Source organism: Artemia franciscana, unplaced genomic scaffold (genome assembly GCF_032884065.1).
Source record: "Artemia franciscana unplaced genomic scaffold, ASM3288406v1 Scaffold_188, whole genome shotgun sequence".
Classification (NCBI taxonomy): Eukaryota; Metazoa; Arthropoda; class Branchiopoda; order Anostraca; family Artemiidae; genus Artemia; species Artemia franciscana.
The window spans coordinates 79,410-102,683 of NW_027062997.1; the positions used below are offsets into that span (position 1 = coordinate 79,410).

At 33.1% G+C, this 23,274-nt stretch overlaps 1 protein-coding gene across 4 annotated transcripts in view; it reads right to left on the minus strand.

Moving 5' to 3' along the window:
- LOC136042731 (uncharacterized) overlaps nucleotides 1-23,274 on the minus strand; it is a 105,067-nt gene that overhangs the window by 2,108 nt on the left and 79,685 nt on the right. For all 4 annotated transcript variants that reach the window (XM_065727694.1, XM_065727692.1, XM_065727691.1 and 1 more), the window contains 5 exons: nucleotides 22,365-22,519; nucleotides 21,334-21,491; nucleotides 20,389-20,524; nucleotides 8,942-9,087; nucleotides 1,394-1,481 (listed from right to left, as the gene is read on the minus strand). In XM_065727694.1, the coding sequence (XP_065583766.1) occupies nucleotides 1,404-1,481; nucleotides 8,942-9,087; nucleotides 20,389-20,524; nucleotides 21,334-21,491; nucleotides 22,365-22,519 (673 nt within the window). In that variant the 3' untranslated portion in view covers nucleotides 1,394-1,403. The remainder of the gene's footprint in view (nucleotides 1-1,393; nucleotides 1,482-8,941; nucleotides 9,088-20,388; nucleotides 20,525-21,333; nucleotides 21,492-22,364; nucleotides 22,520-23,274) is intronic.

Consider the following 23,274-nt stretch of genomic DNA (forward strand, 5'->3'; position numbering starts at 1 on the left):
TTAAACTTTCAGTTGCATGTGATAATGAGCCAGTCGTTTGCAATGCAACTCCCAAGATTTCTCTAAGATATAGCAAAAATTGACATTTTAAGTGCGAGCTGCTTCAAAATGGACAGAAGTGATTAAAATGTACATTGTATGTCTTTTAAATTGTCAGATGTTGTTATTTTTTTTTGTTTCTTTTTAATTTGAACCGGGACGGTTCAATGTAAGGAGGGAGGTGTTGTACACTAGGGTTTATACCGGGTTAAGTGGATTCTAAATAGATGGAAGTGTCAATTTCACTTTAGTTTCTTGAGTATTTTATCATTTTCTGGGAATATCTTGTGGGTTTCGCTTGGGTATATGTCAGTTTGGGTATATATAGATAAGGGGAGTGATTTCATAAGTGCAGTTGAATTTCAAGTTCAGTTGAGTAAACCTAAGATGAGTATATTTTGGTGCATTTATGTTTCTAGTTTAGTTATGTAAAATAAACTATAGTAGTAGCCAAGCTCTCGCTTCCGTTCAGGCGTAGGATTGAGAACCAACAAAAGGTACTAAATGACCAATAAGAGTATAGTACATAATACATATTTCACCTGAATAACTTAACCATAAAAACATGAAAATCTAACCAAAAAACCTTCATATAAGGCACTCATGTTTGCATTTATATGAAGGCAAATAAAAAATTGGCAAAAAAAACAAGTAAACATGTCGTATAAATTTAAAACATAAAATTAAAATAAATAATAAATCAAAAGAAAATTTATAATTAGCACAAAAACAAACAAACAAAGTAATTGGTATATGGTTTAGAGGATGATCAAAAATATACATAAACGAAACTGAGAAAAAGCTAACCAGAAAGGAAACTAAAACCAAAAGAAAGATATTTATATCAGAACTGACAATAAATATTTAGTTCCTAACCTAACAGTTACAAAGGCATTAGCCGAATGTACCAACATAAAACCAGCCATAAATAACTAAATAATACATAAGAAACGCATCACTACTTGTTGTATTTTCTTCTATAGGATTTATCTAAATTTTCTGAATGAGTATTTGACTAGCTTTAATGCCTTACTTTAGTGTACACATTTGGATAAAAGCAGCTTAGTGTTTGTCTCAGAGTGGTCGGCTAGTTGACTAGGGGTGTCCAATGATCAAAGGGGTGGACGCTAAAGTTTGACTTTGTGTCCCAATTGTTTAAGAATTACTTTTGAAACACAATGGCCGTTTATGAAATATAAAGCTTTTTAAAAGTTATCAAAACACTTTAGCACGAAGATTGAAAAATAGGCAAACCCCCTCATATATGGAATAATTTCTGTTTGTTTTAGGTTTCAATCTGGATCCTTACTTTTAGTTGATTTTTTTTTTTTATTGTAACAAGAATTGTACTTACAGGTTATCTCTCAGTGCGTGCTTCCTTTGTAGTCTTTTTCAGCCTTCCTTAATTCTATTACGGTCAAGTCGTATTCTTTTTTCAAGTTCTAGAAAAAAATTATTTTTTTTTCTAGAAATTTTGACTAATAGAGGAGGGGTTGAAAGTAAGTATAATGGCAACAACCTTTATATCTAAAAAAAACACTGGTTCCGGTAGGTAAACAGAACTTCGTAGATTGTAGAAGAAATAACTTATTTTGATCATTTTAGCCTAAAAAACCGAAGAATATAAAAAAAAAATTCCCCTAGATTTACAAAATAAAATTTTTAGTGAAAAATGCAAGAAAAACAACACTCCTACTTTTCCATGAATTAGTGATAATGAATTTGCCTCTTATGATTCCAACTTATGTATGAAACATTTTTTTTCATTTTTGATCCCCAGCCGTAAATTAGGAACTAAGGGATGATTACGTTGCACGGTGCACTCCGCGTAACTTGATTGACACAAATGTTGGTTGTAGGCTAATAAAAAATTAATGATTACCTGTGCAAAAATCTGAAGGAAATTTTTGATTTCAAAATAACATAATGATGATCGTTAAAAGCCTCAATTTAAAAAAAAATGTAAGTGACATCATATTTATGAATACATTCGAATAGCATACATACGTCTTGTTGTTTTATCGTTTTCAGCAAATGATTGACAACCAAAAATCGCATGATTGACGTTATGTTTATGATTATATTTTGAAGAAAATAAATTATGTCATCCCCCCAAGAGTGTATATATCGTTTTTAAGTCTTCAACACTTACCACATTGCAAAAGGAACATAGCTAAGTATGAAATACCGTGTGTAATTAATATATTTACAAAAAACGTTAAAGTGACTTCAAACCTGACAACTCCAATCCTATGTGACTGGATCTGACCAATAGGAGAGGCTAAAGTCAAGGCTATGAAAAAAAAGTCTAAAATAATGATAAACTAAAATGAAGATACAATCAGAATTCTTGTAACAGCGAAAATTACAACGAGTCAAAAAACAACAATTAAAACAAGCCGAAAGAGATATGAAGATCAAAGAAATATGCCGTTATAATACATGCGACTCCAAGGAGTAGAACCAATTAGAAACGAAAGTGAAGAACAAAGAAATATGCGGCTAAAAGATAAGGGGCGGCAAAATTACAAGCGAAAACGAGTATGACTGGCATCAAAATGATCTAAATCGGTCTATAGGTCCTTAAGGAAGAATTGATCTTTTTCTCAGGGTGTTTATAACGAACCCGTGGTGACGTTATCAAACAGTTCGTTGTAGCGAACTGTAGTAGCGACCCGGCTCAACAGTAACCGAAACTCTAAAAAATAGAATTTTGAAACCAATAGTTACATCAAAAGAATCGCATTTTAATGCAAATTTTAAATATATAAGTGACATTAAGAGGAGAATGTGACTCGCGGCTTAGAAGCCTGCTGCGTGCTAAATGCCGATAAATATATATATATATATATATATATATATATATATATATATATATATATATACTAGCTGTTGGGGTGGCGCTTCGCGCCACCCCAACACCTAGTTGGTGGGGCGCTTCGCGCCCCCCCAAGCCCCCCCGCGCGTGTAAGTCGTTACGCGCCATATTAGTTATGCGCCATTGTAGTTGTGTCCCTGTGTCCCATATGCAAAGCCGTATGTACTAATAATGACGTCATATACAAACGCTCTTTTTACAAACAAACAAACATGCATCCACATAACTCGTTTTTATATAGATAGATACAATACAAATTAACTGCGTAAAACTTGCGAATAAACAACATTCTTCGCTGTCCAATTGTCGCTGCATATAAATACATTGTCAGGTTTACCGACCCTCGAACATGCAACGTACAATTGTCCATGGGAAAAACAATCAGGATTAAGATCTATACCACATTTTTCTAATGATTGACCTTGAACTTTGTTAATGGTGATTGCAAATACTAATCGAATTGGGAATTGCAATCTTTTAAATTGAAAAAGCAGATCCGTTGGAATCATGGGAATGCGAGGAATAAGAACAGCCTCACCCTCATAAGGCCCTGTCAAGATTGTGGCCTCTATTAGGTTTTCCATTGTTTTTTTTTTTACGGCAAGTCGCGTGCCATTGCAAAGCTTTGGTGGGTTGATATTTCTTAAAAGTATTATTGGTACGCCTATTTTTAGTTGTAGCACGTGTGGTGGAAACCCTGAAGGATCTATGGAATTTAAAAATTCAGATGGATAATTAACCGCTTCATTTGGTTCCAAAACTGTGTCGACTGACTTGTAAAGGACTGCCTGGTCTCGAATCTTGTTCAAAACAATATTGTTGATTTCGTGGACGTCTATATTTTTGGGTGCGAGAATCGCTCTTTCACTTAGCCATTTATTATTTTTATAATTTTTTAGAATATTCGGAAATACTTTTTCAATCAATTCATTTTTGGACGTCACTAAATTACAGAAATCAGCAGGTAGTTGTATACGTCCTGAAATTGAGTCTACTGTTTGACCAGAGTCATCGTTTTGCAATCGGACACGCATATTTGTAGTTAATTTTAATATTTTTACGTGTGCCTATAAATTAGAATTTTTTAGGCAAGCATTCATTTCGTCTGCAGGAGTTAAACTACGTAAAAATTGCGAATATACAACATTCTTGGCTTTCCCATTGTCTCTGCATATACAAAGCCGTATGTACTAATAATGACATCATATGCAAACGCTCTTTTTACAAACAAACAAACATGCATACATACAACTCGTTTTTATATAGATAGATAGATAGATAGATAGATAAAATACAAATTAACTGCGTAAAACTTGCGAATATACAACATTCTTCGCTGTCCAATTGTCGCTGCATATAAATAGATTGTCAGGTTTACCGACCCTCGAACATGCAACGTACAATTGTCAATGGGAAAAACAATCAGTATTAAGATCTATAGTTCACATTTTTCTAATGATTGACCTTGAGCTTTGTTAATGGTGATTGCAAATGCTAATCGAATTGGGAATTGCAATCTTTTAAATTGAAAAGGCAGATCCGTTGGAATCTTGGGAATACGAGGAATAAGAACAGCCTCACCCTCAAAAGGCCCTGTCAAGATTGTGGCCTCTATTAGGTTTTCCATTGTTTTTTTTACGGCAGGTCGAGTGCCATAGCAAAGCTTTGGTGGGTTTATATTTCTTAAAAGTATTATTGGTAGGCCTATTTTTAGTTGTAGCACGTGTGGTGGAAACCCTGAGAATAATATCTCGAGGTAAAAACTGATCACCGACCATAACGATGGCCACTTCGTCGATAGTTGGAGCATTGTATCTACGCACATGTTGGCCAGGAGGTGTTTTGTCAGCGGAAATAACAATTTTATGCGTATAAGTAGGCATCAAATCGATGGCTGTTTTGAACAGACGCACTAAATTATTATTTTCGTGGAAAAGATGTTGTAATTGGGAAACGATTGTCCTTTCAATGTTGGGAGAAATTTCGCAACGTGCATTCATTTCAGAATTTCTATCACTGATGAAGTACAATTGTAAAAATTTATGATTCTCGCCTGAGAATGGTAGAAGAGACCCTGCTCTATGATAAATTTGCCCTTTTACTTTGAAAGTAGACATAAATTGATCTGGATTTTCAATTTGGGCTCCAAACGACGTCATTTGGAAACATGAGTTGTATTTTCTGATTCATTTATATTCCTTATGTCCCGGTGTCCCGGTCGTCATTTATATCCCCCTGTTTTATATCCCGCTTATTTTTCAGTTTTTTCCTTTTTTTAGTTTTTTTTTTACTTTTTTAGTTCTTTTAGTTTTTACGTTTTTTAGTTTTTTTTAGTTTTTTAGATGAATTTTTTTTTTTAGTTTTTTACCTTTTTTCTTTTTAGTTTTTATTGGTTTTTACCTTTTTTTAGCTTTTTATCTTTTTTATTTTTTTTATTTTTATTTTTAATTTTATTAGTATTCTTTTTCTCTTCTATTTTTCATTTTTCCTGTTTTTTAGTTTTTTTTAGTTTTTAGTTTTTTAAGTTTTTTCCTTTTTTTAGTTTCTTTAGTTTTTTTAGTTTTTCGGCTTTTTTATTTTTTTATTAGTTTTTAGTTTTTTTTGTTGTTTTTGCCTTTTTTTAGTTTTTTCAGTTTTTTTTTTAGTTTTTAGTTTTTTACCTTTTTTAGCCTAACCAGGATTTGAACCTGGGACCTTCATTCTCCGTTCTGACACCCTCTCTCACCGAGTGACTACTCCAGCATGTTCATTTTGGTGATTTAAATGGTATATTATTAACCAAATTAATGTGTTTTACAATATACTAAGCATCGTCATAACAAAAATGACGGCAACTAATTTCATGACGTCAGCCGAAACATGACGTCACCTGATCCACAGATCCACAGACCCACAGACAGACAGACAACTTATTTATATATATATAGATATATATATATATATATATATATATATATATATATATATATATATATATATATATATATATATATATATATATATATATATATATATATATATATATATATATATATATATATATATATGGGTTGATACCATCATCCCTGACAAAAAAAATGAATCCGTGATCTGTCTTCTGGCAAAAAATACAAAATTCCACATTTCTTAGATAGAAGCTTGAAACACTGAATAATGATACGCTGAATGAGACTACGATACGCTGATTCTGATGGTGTGCTTTTTGTTAAGATTCGATAACTTTTTAGGGGGTGTATCCCCCTATTCTCTAAAATAAGGTAAATTTTCTCAGGTTCGTAACTTTCAAAGGGTAGGATAAACTTGATGAAAGTTATCTATTTAAAATCAGCATTAAAATACGATTCTTTTAATGTAACTATTGGTATCAAAACTCCGTTTTTTACAGTTTTGGTTACTATTGAGCCGGGCCACTCATTACTACAGTTCGTTACCATGAACTAGGGGGTGTTTCCCCTATTTTCTAAAATAAGGCAAAATTTCTCTGGCTCGTGACTTTTAATGGGTAAGATAAACTTCATGAAACTTATATATTTAAAATCAGCATTAAAATAGAATTTTGTTGATGTAACTATTGGTATCAAAATTCCGTTTTTTAGAGTTTTGGTTACTATTGAGCCGGGTCGCTCCTTACTACAGTTTGTTACCACGAACTGTCTGAAACATCATTTGTGCAATGAGGGACATTTTGTGTTCCTAGTAGCCATTGACGTATTATTGTTAACAGATGCCAGACCGTAGGAAAATTTGCAAGTTCCATCTGCTTTTATTCTTTGCCTCCAGTCAAAATATTAAATTTCTAATTTAGTTTCATTCAAAATGGTTATTTCATGGATTTCGTTTCTTGAATTTTTAAAAAAGATCAAAGCGTGAATTTCAGACCAGTTACTTTTTTAGATTTCAGGAAAAATAAGAAAGATTAATAAAAACATCATACAAAAAATCTATAAGAAGCTTAAAGGACGGTTTTTAATCTCATACAGAAAAGACCAAAGGTGAATATGAAAAAGTGCAATATTTTTAAATAAGAGAATTAAAAATAAACTGTACCGCAAGTCAAAAACCAAATATCTCCACTTCACAAACGAAAGACATTATCAAAGGGGGACTAGCTTGAACAAACCTGTCAAAATTTTTTGAGAAAATCCTGAAAAAGACACATAAAAAACAAAAAACAATTCAAGTCCAATCTAGGCATTGAAGGAAAAACTCAGACTTAATAATTGGTGTTAGAATAAAGAAATTTTTGATGGGGTGATGGGTAAAATTTACAATTTAGCGTAAAGAGCGGGACGTTGAGGAGGGGACATCTTCTTTCATATACAGAATAATTTTTGGTCGTTTTAAGTTTGAATGTCGCTTCTTACTTTCAGTAACAAAAACTTATTTTATTCAATTTCTGAACAATTTTGAATTAATACAGGTTTTGATTTTGGCTCACCGTGCATGAATAACTAAAACGAAATTTGCATTTTAAGTTTACTTTTTTGGCTAAATAGTAAACCTTTTATTGAACTAAATAGGACGTTTTTATTACGAATAAAAACACGTAACTTAAAAATTAAATTACGTTACGAGCTTCTATATTCATATATTATATTTCCTATATGACAAGGTTCATACCCTCGTCAAAACCTTGTTCTTTACGCTATAGTTTGAATTTTGTGTCAATTCTTTAAGACTGGCCCCAGAATCACAATGACTGTTTAATTTTAATAAATGAAAAAAAAGGTAAAGGTAAAGGATACTGCATTAGACTTTACAGTCCCTACCGGCGGTGTTGATCTCTGTTTCTGGGCAATTCAGCCAGGAAGTGCAATGGGGGGGGTCAACCATCCTGTGCTTTCGCACACCCTTTCTGTTTACTTTCCCCAGATTTGTCCAGGTACCCATTTAGAGCTGGGTCGACTCTGACGAAGCTTACAGAGTCACCCCACTGACCCGTGTCCCAAACTGAACAATTGGATACACTGGGATTCGAACCCACGTCCTCTTAGACATAGGATCCTGAATCCAGCGCACCAATCCGATCGGTACACTATTTTTGAATTGCAAAAAATACTTTAGCCTAAAGAGTGAGGTATTTAGGAGGGGATGAACCCCCCTCATATACATAATAATTTATGTTATTTTTAATGTTGTTCCTTACTTTAAGTTAAAAATAATTGCTTTTTGATTTAACTTTACGTCGTTTTTTTCAATAACGCAGAAAAATTCAGCACCCCCTTCATGAGAATTATCTTTCCCCATGGAAAGATCCTATAGCGTAACTAACAACCCCTGACCCTCCTCCACCAGAGAAATTTTCCCTGAAAACGTCAGCATACTTCTCAATAGCCAATACTACATGTAAAGAATGGGCTAAGTTCATAACTTCCAGCCCTTCCCCCAGGAACCATGGGGGATTAATTCGTTCTCAAAGACATGGTTACTAGCTTTTTTGACCATGGGGAACAAAATGGCTATCTCAAAATTCTGATTCGGTGACTTGGAGGAGAAAATGAGCGTAGGAGGGATCCTACTGTCCCTCAGTTTTTTTTGTTTCTTAAAAAGGGCACTAAAACTTTTAATTTCTGTTAAATTGACCCCTCTTGTTACATTCTAACAGCACTGGGTCGATGTGATCATCCATGGGGGGAAAAAGAACAAAAAAAAAACAAATATACACGCATTAATGATCTTTCTTTTGACAAAAACTACAAAATGCTACATTTTTGCAGTTAGGAGCTTCAAAACTCTACATTATTAAAACCTCTGATACTCTGAATCTGATAGTGTAATTTTCATTGAGATTATATGACTTTTAGGAGGTGTTTTCTCTTTTTCTGAAAAATAAAGCCAATTTTCGCAAGCTCTTAACTTTTGATGGGTAACACTAAACTTGATGAAACTTACATATTTAAAATTCTGTTTTTGAGTGTTTTGGTTACTATTGAGCCTTTTAGCTCCTTAATACAGCTCGTTAGTATGAATTATTAGATATAAAAATGAAAGAGATATAAATGAAAAAAGAAAGTCATTACATACTTGATATATTTTTTTTGCCTCTTGACAAGAGTTATGTTTTGACAACATACTCTTTGCCAATTCTGCATTTTGGAATGAGCGTTCTTTCCTCGCTCTAATCATTTGAATTGCTTCTACCTTTTTCGCCTCTTCCGGGCTCTTCATTTCTGAAAGAAATGAAATGAAAAGTTTTCATTTCGTTATTCAGAATCTAGACTGCGATTGCTGCTTATCAATGTTAGTTTCAAAAACTGGAATATTCAAAATTTGTCTAGAAGTATTTTAGCAACTCATGTCCTGCTTAATCTTGTCTGTAAGATTGAGAGGTAGCAAAGGTTTGTAAAAATCAAAACTGTGGCAGGTTGCCTTACTATAGCCATTGCAGCCATTATCTAATGGTAATGGTAAAAAAAAATCAGTCATTACCTAACGCAAAAAACAAAAGAATGTATAGAAATTCAAGTACTATGTTATAGACAGCCCCTTCATTTTATGGTTTCCAATATGATCTATAGGAATGAAAGGTTATTACAGCCTGTCAAACAGAGCAATTTCTTAGACATTGACATGGAGTCACTAATATCGTACCTTTGGAGGAGGGTGCCAGATGCTTCAAACTTCTAAGATCAGGCTCAAAAACATTAGTTTATTATACCTGTATAAATGCGTTTTTTATGGGTAAATGTTGTATAGTTTATTCACATGTTTTTTTTGTGATTTATACCCACTACCAAGTCTCAGTTGATTAAATTAAAAAAATTATTTTTTTTTCAACTGAGAAGAAGCAGCAACAGTCAAACTCAAAACAAACAAAATCAAGGAGAGGAGCTGTTTCTTCATATTCATATTAGAAGAACTTCTGTTGGTTTCGAAATTTGATGTTACTCCTAACTTTCAGCTGAAAATAATTTGCTTTTTATTTATTTTTTGATTATTTTTCAAACAATGCAGTAAAATGTGGCACACCCTCCATGCAAAAACTTTCCTAATATCACGGTAAACTCCTCTGTGAAAATTTCGATCAACACAAAATAAGATCTCTACCCCCAGCCCCACGTAAAATTTCATCCAAACAATTTACTCCTTTCTGAAATTCCCCTTACGTAAAATTTGTTGCGAGCGATTCACACTAAAAAAGATATTTTCCTAACAAACTTGATTTGAAAAAGCCTTACATTTCTAATCGTTTTTAGGTCACTCCAGAAATCCCCATTCCGTGATTTTTTTTTTCTAGAAACTGAAACCTGCTGAAAATTTCACTGAGCTATTCCACCCCCCTCCAACATATCCACATGGAAAACTGAGTTAGTAGAGAGATAAAATAAAACAAATAAAAAGAATTTCGAACTGAAAGATCGCAAGGGGCTTTAAAATACGCAGACAAAGAAATCGGGGTAACTTTAAAAACACACTCTAATGACAATTTTCTGCACGTTTGTTAAAGATTTGTTCATAAACGACATTTTTTTCTATCCCCCTTTCACTTCTGAAAAAAATTTTACAGATTCAAAAGTGTTATAATCCCCCCCCCCAGTGCCTGATGGGGTAACATATACCGAGTGGTTTACCTTTTGTTAACATTGATGCGATTTTTTTTTTATGGAAAATGGCGCGCAGATAGCAGATGTCAGAAAATTGCAAAAACATTGAGACAGAAATGGTTCAGTGTTACCGTTGAATTACAGAAAATACTAAGAGATATTTAAAACCAAATGCACAGGATAGGCTAAATCAAGTTCTAAAAGCCAATAAAAATATTCAAAGAGCTTACGAATTTATTTTCTACTCCCCCTCCCTCCTCTGAAAAAACTTCACAGGTTCGAAAGCATTAATACATCAAATATGTCTTGTAAATTGTCAAAATGATTCGCCTCTAGCAATAGGATGTTTCTTAGCACGATTTACAAAAGAAAAATGAAGTGTAATTCTTGAGGTAACCCTAATGTTTATAAGAAGGCCTTTCTATAAGCTTTCTTAACGTTTACATATTTTTTTAGAATTTGTTTATTTTCTAAATTCTACAAAACGGTTTCGAGTCCTCTCCCATTTTAAAATGCATACTTGTATTTTTACAGAGAAGATTATATTCATGTTTGACAGCAGACAAATATACAAAACAGAAATCTAACCTTAGAAGTCCAGGATACTTTTCCACTTCAAGAACAAACCATAACTAACTCCTTTTCAATCACTTACTGACCAACTCTTTGAACGGTCGTTGCATTTTTTCCGTTATCACTGAATAATTATGATCCCAAAATTTCATTAATATTTATAAAGATTCATAATTAGGACAATTGTGTATATTATTATCCTAATAATCATAAGGCAGCAATTTATTCAAAGTAACCAATTAAGCACTCATTTTTTGTGCACTCAAAACATACGTGAAAACGAAATAATTTTAAACTTTTTGTATTGGTGAGACGGAAAAGAGAATCTTTAAGAAAAAAAAACTTACTAATTATGCAAAATTCTTAGATTTGCGGGAAAAATACCAAAAATGGTAAAATGTTTTGAATAAAGTATTAGTGCAATGCCCCCTCAATGTGTCCCTGCTGCTGGTGGATTGAGTTCTACGAATTCGGGCAAAGACCAAAAGTGCTAAAACTTGGAAATTATTTTTGAAACGAAGAAAACTAAATAACCTGAGCCAATAAAATCATGACTATAAAAGAGAGAAGGTGCTCCTTCAAGTTCAGGCTCTGGTGCCTAACGGGTCTTTTGAATTTCTTATAGTGATAAAGCTAATAATGTAACTTGTATTCTTCAGAAATCGTGCCCACAAGGAAGCATACTCTCTTCTTTTTAAGGCCTATTAATGTGGACGATTAGCCTCATTCAGTTTCCTACAGGGTGCACAATACAAGCGTATGCTGATGGTATTTGTGTAAAAATGTCTTCTAAAGATACGAATTCCTTAGATCCTAAATACAAAAAAGGTATTTACGCTATTAGAAAATCGGTAGATAAAAATAAATTGAAACCTGATGTTAATAAATGTGAAGCTATCATCGTTATGGAGGAAAGAGAAATTTAACAAACTAATCTTCAGTTTTTAAGTCGTAATATACCAATAAGTGATAAAATAAGATACTTGGGCTGAATTTTGGAGAGGAAATTACTTTGGAATGAACATGTTGAAAGTAAAGTAAAAGTCGTCAGACAATATTCAATCAAATTGTTATGTGCCACCATAACCACTTTGGGTCTTAATCCATTTGTCATAAGAGAGTTATATAAAGCTGCTATTGAATCCACCATATTATAGGCAATATCTGTATGGTTGTCAGCACTGAAAAAAAAATTGTAAAAAGGTCATGATCTGTTCAAAGAACTTCTATGGATTTAATTTCCACCGTCTTTTTTATCTGCAAAAACTGATACAATAAGGGCTACAGCAGGATCCCATCCTATCAACTTTAGAGCCAAAGAGAAAACTCTCACCAGATATCAAAAGAGAGGAAGGCCTGAATAACCTAACCTGAATAACCATAAATTAAATGTACATACATATTATACTGACTCACAAGCACATTATGTACTCGGCGATTCCTTTTTACCTCTAATTAAATAAAAAAAACTAGTTTTTTTAACTGAAAGTAAGGAGCGACATTAAAACTTAAAACGAACAGAAATTACTCCGTATATGAAATGGGTTGTCCCCTCCGCAGTCCCTCGCTCTTTACGCTAAAGTTTGACTCTTTGCCACAATTCTACTTTTTAAAACAACTAAAAACTTTAGCGTAAAGAGCGTGGGACTGCGGAGGGGACAACCCATTTCATATACGGAGTAATTTCTGTTCGTTTTAAGTTTTAATGTCGCTCCTTACTTTCAGTTAAAAAAATTAGTTTTTTTTATTTAATTTCTGAACGTTTTTGAATTAATGCATGTTTTGGCTCTCCGCACATAAATTATTGAAATGAAATTAGTATATTAATTTTTTTTTTGGCTAAATGGCTTTCTCTTAGTTTTGATCAGACGATTTTGAGAAATAAGGGGTGGGGAAGGAGGCCTAGCTGCCCTCCAATTTTTCGGTTACTTAAAAAGGCAACTAGAACTTTTAATATTCAACGAACGTTTTTATTAGTAAAAAATATACGTAACTTAAGAATTAACTTACGTAACAAACTTTTATATTCTTATATTTTTATTATGTGTATGAGGGGGTTTGTACCCTCGTTAATACCTCGCTCTTTACACTAAATCGTAAGTTTTGTTCCAATTCTTTAAGAATGACCCCTGAATCAAATAGGCCGTAGAATAAATAGTTGAAATCACTAAAAATATTTTAGCATAAAGAGCGAGGTATTTATCTCCTCCTAAATACCTCGCTCTTTATGCTAAAGTATTTTTAGAACCCTTCATATGCGTAATAATCTCTGTTTGTTTTAAATTTCAATGCTATTCCTTACTTTCATTTGAAAAAACGTTTTCATGTTTATTTTTTCATTGTTTTTTTTTATAGTAATGCTAGAAAATCCTGCGTCCTTTTCATTGAATTTTTTTCCCCCATGGCATATTTCTCCAAGGAAAGATCCTCCCACATAGCCCCCTCCCTCAACCCTACCCCCAAAACCAAAAAAATCCCCCTGAAAACGTCTGTACACTTCCCAATAACCATTATTATATGTAAACACTGGTTGAAGTTTGTAACTTGCAACCCCTCCCCCAGGGACTGTGGGGGAGTAAGTCATCCCCAAAAACATGGTTATTAAGATTTTCGACTATGCCAAACAAAATGGCTTTTATTTAAAAAAAAGTGTAAACGTCTGTACACTTCCCAATAACCATTATTATATGTAAACACTGGTTGAAGTTTGTAACTTGCAACCCCTCCCCCAGGGACTATGGGGGAGTAAGTCATCCCCAAAAACATAGTTATTAAGATTTTCGACTATGCCAAACAAAATGGCTATCTCAAAATTTTGATCCGTTGACTTTGGGAAAAAAATGAGCGTGGGAGGGGGCCTAGATGCCCTCCAATTTTTTTGGTCACTTAAAAAGGGCACTAGAACTTTTCATTTCCGTTAGAATGAGCCCTCTTGCGACATTCTAGGACCACTTGGTCGATACGATGACCCCTGGGGAAAAAAAAAAAAAAAAAACAAACAAATAAACACGCACCCGTGATTTGTCTTCTGGCAAAAAATGCAAAATTCCACATTTTTGTAGATAGGACCTTGAAACTTCTACAGTAGGATTCTCTGATACGCTGAATCTGATGGTGTCATTTTCGTTAAGATCCTACGACTTTTAGGGGGTGTTTCCCCCTATTTTCCTAAATAAGGCAAATTTTCTCAGGCTCGTAACTTTTGATGGCTAAAACTAAACTTGATGAAACTTATATATTTAAAATCAGAATTAAAATGCGATTCTTTCGATGTAGCTATTTATATCAAAATTCAATTTTTTAGAGTTTTGGTTACTATTGAGCCGGATCGCTCCTTACTACAGTTCGTTACCACGAACTGTTTGATACTATAAATAAAATTTGGAAAACTTTACGCTAAAACCTATATATGATATGGTATAAGCCCTGAACCTTCAGTTTTTAATGATCATATTGATCTTCTTCAAGTTGCAAAACTTCTCCAAATTATTTTAAATTATAATATTATAATTTTAATATTAATGTCATTTGGTTTATTAAAGAGACTCGGTATTCCAGTTTAGCGTACTCGAACCGAGCAGAGACTAGATATTGTCTAGTTTTGTGTTTAAAAGGAGTAAGGCTAGCAGCCCCCATGTCTTCTCAAGACCAGAAAATAATTTGCGATTTAAACATGGATTGTCAGTTTTATATACAAATAAATTCTGATATTTATTTCATAAAGTCTTAACACTTCCTTATTTGTTAAAGTAAAAACGTGAAAATATTTAAAATGTATTTTGTTTATGTCTGATTATGTTCTGGTCTGAGAAGGCGTGGGGGTTGTCAGGCCTACTCCTGTGAATTTTTGCCTGTTTTGACTTTGAATCGGTTATTTTTTGTAATATTAGTTAGTCTTGGGTTTAATTTATTTATTTATTTGTGGCAGTTTATGCTTAAAAAATTATTCAATTACTTTTTTACTCATTTTAGCTTAATGGAGCTCTTTACTCTTCTTTGGCAAGCTTGCTTTGTGAAATAAGTTTTTAAAATCCATTTCTGTTTGTTTTTTTTAATATAGCCTTTTTGTGGGTAGAAATATTTAAATCTTTTTTTCTTTTAGATTGCATAGTTTTTTTACTTTGAAGATAATTTGTCTTTATTTTGGTTTTATGAAGCCCTTTACTATAAGAAAACAACATATTTTGTGGATAATTTTTTTTTTATCAATTTTTACCAAAAAAGTCTTACGTGAATGTCGTAAAGAATTTTATTTTTTGGGGTATGTCGTTGAGAAATTTTAGGTCCCCTGGCCTTCATCTTCCATATTAATCCCTTAAATAGAAGGAATCATGAGGCCACCATTCTCACCCATTTTTGCCTGGCTGCTCATGAGTCACAAAAACGCATCCAAAGTCGATAATCATAGGCAGCCCAATAGTGCTGCCTAAGTAATGAGCGATGTGGGTATATTTTTTTTTTTTTTTTTTTTTTTTTTTTTTTTTTTTTTTTTTTTGTAGGACCAGGGAACTTCATAAAGAAGGAGCTGTCGTAGAAAATTCGAAAGGGGCTCGTTCAATTGGAAATTTTAAAGACTAGTGCCCCTTTTAATAGTCAAAAGTAATTGAAAAATATCCAGCCCCCTCTTTGCGCAAAAGATTGACTTTTTCTTCCAATTCCTTAAGAACTACTTTGAAACTCAAAAGTCATTTAATTAGTATCTGAAGGTTTTTAAAAGTACTTAAAAAATAGAATAAGGGAGGGGGTAGCCCTCCTAATATATGAAATGATTTTCAGTTATATTAAATTTTAATGCAGCTTATTACGCTCAGTTTATCAAAAAAAAAACAGTTTTTTCAAGTGAAAAGAAGCAGCAACAGTCAAAATCAAAACGAACAAAAATTGAGGAGGGGGGTATTTCTTCAAATATGGAATACTTTCTGTTGGTTTCGAAATTTTATGTTACTCCTTACTTCCAGCTGAAAAAAGCTAGATTTTTTAAAATTTCTGATCGTTTTTCAAACAATGCAGGTAAATGTGACTTATTCTCCATGAAAAATTCCATACCGTCACAGAAAACTCCTCCGTGGGAAGTTCATTCCACATAAAATAATAACCCCATTCCATGTAAAACCTTATCCCCCACTTACGTAAAATTTCTTGCGGATGGTTTAGCCTAAAAAATTGTATTTAGCAAACTTTGATTTTAAATAGCTCTAAATTTCTAATTGTTTTTTAGGTCACTCTGGAAATCTCCTTTCTCTTTATGTCACTCTGGAAATCTCTGGAAATTTTCCCGAATCATTCCTCCACAACATATGCACTTGTAAAATTGAGTTGACAAAGCGAAAGTAAGGCAAATAAAAAATTTTTTGGCTCCCCATGGAATACTCTTTCCGTGGAAACTAATCCCCGAGCACAAAATATCCCCTTCGAAAATGTGTTAATAAGTCTCAATAATAAATACCATACACAGGCAATGGGCAAATTTCGTATCTTAAAGCCATTTCCCATGGGCTCTGGGGATCTTGCTAGTTTTAAAGGTATAATTTTTTTTCTACTAAGTTGAAAAAAAATCTAAAAATTTTGATCAAACTACCCTGAGAAAAAAAAATCATGGGATTTGGGGTAGTTGCCCTCCAATTGTTTAATGACTTTAAAACGGCATTAGAACTTTTAGTTTACTTTCAAATGGACCCTCTTCAGATCTTCTACAACCATTTGTTGAATACGATCATCCCTAGGCAATACAAACAGGATAAAACAAATACTACGAATTCTTGATCGTTCTTCTGGCAAATAATCCAAAATCCCACATGTCAAACAGTACGTGGTAACGAACTGTAGTAAAGAGCGACCAGGCTCAATAGCAACCGAAACTCTAAAAACAGAATTTTGATAACAATAGTTACATCAAAAGATTTACATTTTAATATGGATTATAAATATATAAGTTTCATCAAATTTAGTCTTACCCATCACAAGTTACGAGCCTGAGAAAATTTGGCTAATTTAAGAAAATAGAATCATGGAATCCTATTTTCCCTAAAAATCATAGAATCTTAGCAAAAATCACACCATCAGATTTATTGAAAAACCTAACAACTATGTCTTTGGGGACAACTTACTCCCCCATAGTCCCCCTGGAAACGGCTTAAGGTTACAAATTTTGACAAGCGTTTACATATAGTGATGGTTATTGGGAAGTGTAGAGGCGTTTTCAGGCTGATTTGTTGGTAGGGGGTTACGTAGGGGATCCTTTCATGGAGGAAATTGTCTTGGAGAAAGATAATTTCCATTAAGGGGGCGCAGGATTTTCTAGTATTATTTAAAGAAAGAATGAAAAAATAAATAAGATATTTTTTTTAACTGAAGGTAAAAAGCAGCATTAATACTTAAAATGAGCAGAAATTATTAAGCACATGAGGGGTTCACCACCTCTAAATAACTTGCTCTTTACTCTAAAGCATTTTTAGTAATTTCAACTGTTTATTCTACGGCTTTTGTGATTCAGGGGTCATTCTTAAGGAGTTGAAACAAAATTCAAGCTTTAATGTAAAGAGTTAGATATTGACGAGGGGGCGAACCCCCTTATATACGTAATAAAAACAGGTGAATATAGAAGTTCGTTACATAAGTTAATTGGTAAGTTGCGTATATTTTTTAATAATAAAAACTTTCCTGAAAAATTCAAAGTTCTAGTTGCCTTTATAAGTAGCTAAAAAATTGGAGGTCAACTAGGCCTCCACCCCACTCCTTTTTTTCTCAAAATCTTTCGATCAAAACTATGAGAAAACCATTTGGCAAAAAAAGATTCTTAATTGTGTTTTAATTATTCTTGTTTGGTTAGCCAAAATCAAAACATGTATTAATTCAAAAACACTCAAAAATTAATAAAAAAAACAGGTTTTTTTTAACTAAAAGCAAGGAGCGACATTGAAACTTAAAAGTTAATTTGAAACCTTGAGATTATGTTTAGGGGATACGGAAATATATCAAAAGACACTATATACATCCCTGTTATAAAAAAGCCCTATCTGCAATATCCATAGATCAGCTGTGAGCATTAAGATGAAAGTTTCAGGGAATGTTGAAGGGAACTTTAAACTTAATAAAATGATACTTAGTGCATCCAGCCTATTAAAAGGTTGTATCTTTGATATCTAACGGACGGGTAAAAGCACCATATTCAAATTTCAGGGAGATTCGAGAGGAACGTCGAACAAAACCAAAAGATGCTGTCAGCATCCAGGTTTTGAAAGAAATCTATCTATAATGTTTCGGAAACAGCTCATAGAATTAGGTTGAAGATTTCGGGGGAGGTTGAATTAAATCAAAAAACGCAATCTGCAACTAGATTCTCAAAAGGGCGAATAAAAGTCACAAGTCACAAGCCCAAAAATATTGAAGGGTAGTTGGAACTCTCAGCAAATATTGAGTGAAATGTTAAAGTAACAAAGACACTATTTGCATCCAGGGAGTGAAAAGGGCAAAAATACAATATATCAGAAACGGCGAAGGGATTCTAAGTTGAGACTTTGATATAATATTGTTGGAAAATGTTGCACGAAATCAAAGGACACTAAGTACATAAAAGTTGTCGTAAGGGCACTTCTGCACTGCTATAGAAAATGTTTAAAGGCCCAAATAAAATTTGCGAATACTGACATTTAGCTAGCGCTGATTTGAGCTATTCATATGCTTCGTAAAATTTTGAAATTGGTTGCAAAATTCTATTAAAATTATGATTGGCTCAAATTAGTGGAAGCTCATTCTGAATGGGCGTTAAATATGTTAATTTGAAACTTTCAGAGAATAATGAGGAGAATTTCAAAATAGTGAGTGGGATGAAACAGACACTATGTGCATCCATGTTGTCAAAAGGATGTATCTGCAATGTCTCAGGAACGACTAAAGCTATAAAGTTGAAACTTTCAAGAAATATTAAGGAAGATATTGAACTAAATCAATAGAAACTATCTGAATCTTAGTTATCAGGAAGGCGTATAGGCAATATTTCTGGAAGCCTTACTGGTACTAGCTTCAAACTTTCAAGGCATATACGGGGAAACCGTCGAGCTAAATTCAAGTACACCCTAGGAATTTCCGATTTACGCAAAAGACTCGATGCGTATTAACGTTGTCAGAAGCGCGTAGGTGTGATGTTTCAAGGACATCTAATAGTTGTAAGTCAAAACTTTTGGGAAAAGTCGAGGAGGATGATGACCCGAATCGAAAGACACTGTGTGGATCAAAGTTGCCATAAGGGTGTATCTTAAATATATCACAAATGGCTTTCAGTAATAAGTTGAAACTTTCAGGAAACCTTGAGAGGTGTGTTGAGTTAAACGTAAGACACAGTGTGCATTCATGTTTTAAAAAAGGTTAATTGAAACTTTCAGAGAATGTTTAGGGTGAGGTTGAAATAAATCAAATGGTACTATATGCATTCAGGTTGTAAAAAAGGCGTATCTTTGAAATCTCAGAAGCTTTTTTACTATGCAGTTCTTTTTATTTTCCCTGGTAGTGATTTAAAACGAATAGTTCCAATCGTTTTAAGTTTAAATTATTCATTTTTTTTTTTGCTTAGTTATACTCACATTTGGCTTAATGGGGTTCTTTGTTGCTAGTTGAAAATCTAATTTTTGAAAAAAAGGGTTTCGGAACTGTACTTACAACATGTTTATAACTTAAAATTGTATTTTAAAATTAATCATAGAGTAATGCTTGACATTAACAAATGAAAATTAAGATTCCTCGTTCCATTAATGAGACCAAACGCTGTGGCTTTCTTTTTGCTTGACCAAAACTTAACTCTGTACCTCCAATGAATAAAAGTCGTCATTTGATTTAATTGGGACGCAGTGCTTTTAGTACTTAATGTGCATGTTCCCCAGGGAAACATGCTATTTGCATTTTAGTACCTCTATTAAGAGCTTCAAAAATATCCAAAAGAATTCGGGGCTCAGAAGAATTCCGTACTGTTCAAGGATATGATTCATTATTGCCTCTGAAGCGACCAAACATTAATATGATCAGTGAGTTAAGCTATTATTCTGGCCAACATTCCTGTGGCAGCTATTATTGTATAGTAATGTATTAAGGAATGAAGACTATGGGACATTTATCAGCTGATTGAATCGAGAAATATCAACGAGGATCCAATATTTCTATGTAAATCCCAAAACATCAATAGCAATATATTAAAGGAACAAAATATATCTTTTTGTTTAACTTATTTTTGTATGGGGAAGTACAAATTTTGTTCTTTACTCGGAACGAGATAAATTTTAAACTGCCTGAATTTGAGACCTTAGCTCTGCAAAAAGAATTTGTATACTCTGACAAGTAAAATTATAGGAAACCATAACATACCAAGAAGGTTTAAGGTAACATCAACAGATACATCCCCACAAGCATTGGTCATTTTGCATGTGTACGTGCCACAGTCTGCTTCTTCTACTGAATGGATTGTCATTGAGACACAGTCACTTGATATTGTTGGAACAATCTTAATTAAACAAAGAGTAATTTAACTACCAGAGTAAAGCATAATAACTAACTATCAAAACGGTGTTTAAAGATAGAGAGCGAGAGAGGAATAAATATATAAGGAGAAAAATAGGAATAGAAAGAGAGAGAAACAGATGAGAAGAAAGAGTAGATAAGTAGAGAGAGAGAGAGAGAGAGAGAGAGTGATATTGGTAATTTAAAGCTGTTTGAAAGTCTCTTTTTTGATTTCTGATCGATCTTTTGAATTTTGAAAACGTATTATTCAATTTTAATAACCCAAATTTCAGTCGTATTTTCTATAACAAGATAATATTTCGACACCAATTGATATACCGTAATTTCATATACGAACATTTCTATAGCTCAGTTCCAATAAAAAGAAGTATGACTCAGGTGGTGTTGGCTTATTGCTATTCGGATTAGATATGATAATTTTGAACCTTACACATCCAAGAAGATCAGGGTGGCACCAATTGTCCATTATTTATTTCAATGTCAAAACAAGATGACATATGATTTGGGTGTACTTTACGTTAACTGGACAACTTCATCAGGTAACAAGTGCTAGGTTTCTCAAATGAAGAAGAGTATCTAAGGATAAAAAAATACATGAATTGCTACTCTAAAGATATTAAGTCACTGGGATAGAAAAACGCCGATGAGGGGCCCGAAATTGTATAGAGACTTGTGTGTTCATCTAAATGCCTAAAACCTGCATTAGAAAAGGGCAGCTTCATTCGATGAGCCCTTGGATGGATAGCATATGGTAAAAATACAAGTAAATGATCAACTTTAAAAGATGTTTACCTTTCTGGTTTTCTTCAACGGCTGATTGTTAAAGAACCATTGAGATTTAGGCTGAGGTTCAGCAGTGTAAGGAATGTTGAAAGTAACGTTGTCTCCTTTCTTAACCTCTTGGATGAGTTTGACATTCTCCTCCTGAACTTTAGGGGCCACTTGGAGTGCTGAAAGAAGATACAATACTTATGGAAAACTGACTCAATTCTTCTTAATAAAGCATTATATGGAATACAATTTAATTATTTTTATTTCAGCATGTATTTTTTTTATTATAATAGAATTCGATAAAAATGAAGAGGCACCTAGATAGAGGGGTGTGGGGATTATTGTGAGGGATACATTTTTTAAGGCAGCACAAATTTTAAGAAAGCACCAAAAATATTGAAAATTGCAAATATTTCAAATGTCAAAGTCAATGTCTTGAAGTACTCCCTCTTTGCTTCCTCCGTTCTATAAAAATTATATTTAAACAAGGATCTAGAGCAAATAACCCATTAATAAAAAGCTGCAGATGCAGCGACGATTCAGGTTTTCGTTACTTTGCTACCTTAAGAAGATACAAATACGTTCAAAAGAGTTTCCTAAATGGGACAAAAGCTACATAGATTTAATTTAGGTGTTAAAAACCGGAGGAAGACAAAAACTGTCCTGACATGAAGAGATTTGGACTAAGTCGCTCGTTTTATATCAATGCGAGGGCAGTCTAATTTTTGTTTTTATTCACTTAAGGATATTTTTGTAGCTTGTTTTCGGGAAAAGGATTTGCTATTTTTTGTTCCTTTTTGGGTTTTCCCAAACATGAATCAAGGCATAGATACACATTAGTATCTAAGTTATCCTTTGCAATTTCCTTCTTTTATTTTACTTTTATTCTCTTCGTATATGTTTTTGTACCTTTTATTCTTGAATAAATGAAAATCGTTAAGATCCGTAGCGCTAAAAAAAAAGAGAGAGAAAAACACAAATTATGCCATGGTTTTGGCTTCACAATGCACAAATAAACATGTATAACGATAGAAATTGTAAATCTAACTTACCTTCAACAACTAAAGTTGAACTAGTCTGCAGTTTTCCAAGTTTACAAATGTATTTATCAGCGTCATCAAGCTGAGATTCCTTAATTACCACAGTTCTTGTTGCCCCATCGACACTAATTCTGTAGCGTTCAGACTGACATAATTTGGTCCTGTTTCTAAAGAAAATTAAGAAAAATAAGTATTGCTTTTAAAGCATCCTGAATTGCAAAGGCTGAAAATGGAAGAATAATTATTGCCTGAAGTAAAATAAAATCAGACCTCGGTTTCAGTAACTAGAAAGAATATAAAATAGTTTTATCAAGGGGATGTTCATAACCAGTCCTACTAAGTGAATCAAGGACAATAGTAACATGCTTTAATATATCTTACAAAACTCTCAAGACATGTATTCTTAATAGATATTGTGATCTTGATTACAAGATATGAAATCTCTCAAGAAACTATTTTTCAATAAGTAGTTTCTAATTTTTCCAAAATATGACTCAATTTTTCTTTTTCTCAAATGCACAAATATTCGGAATTGGGATCTTTTGATATTACAATTGTGTTTGTTTCATATTGGTTATCATAGAAAAAATTTCTTCAATAAACCACTGTTAAACAATACCAATCGAAAAATCGAAAAGTTTTTGTTTTCGTTCTAGAGTTAAATTCACGCTGCGTCACTTATGACCTTTTGAATAAAAGCAACCAGCCGGTGACTGCATAAAAATAATGGTTAGTGTAGCAAAAGCTATACCCAACTTAACTTACAAACATACTTTACATGATACAAGTACTTCATGAAAGAAACTAAAAATGTAAGTTACAACCATGAATGAAGTAAAATTATAACCTACTAGCTGGGTCCGGGCGGCTTTGCCGGGCCCCAGTACTGAATGCGGCAACCTTCTAAATATGGATTCTTATT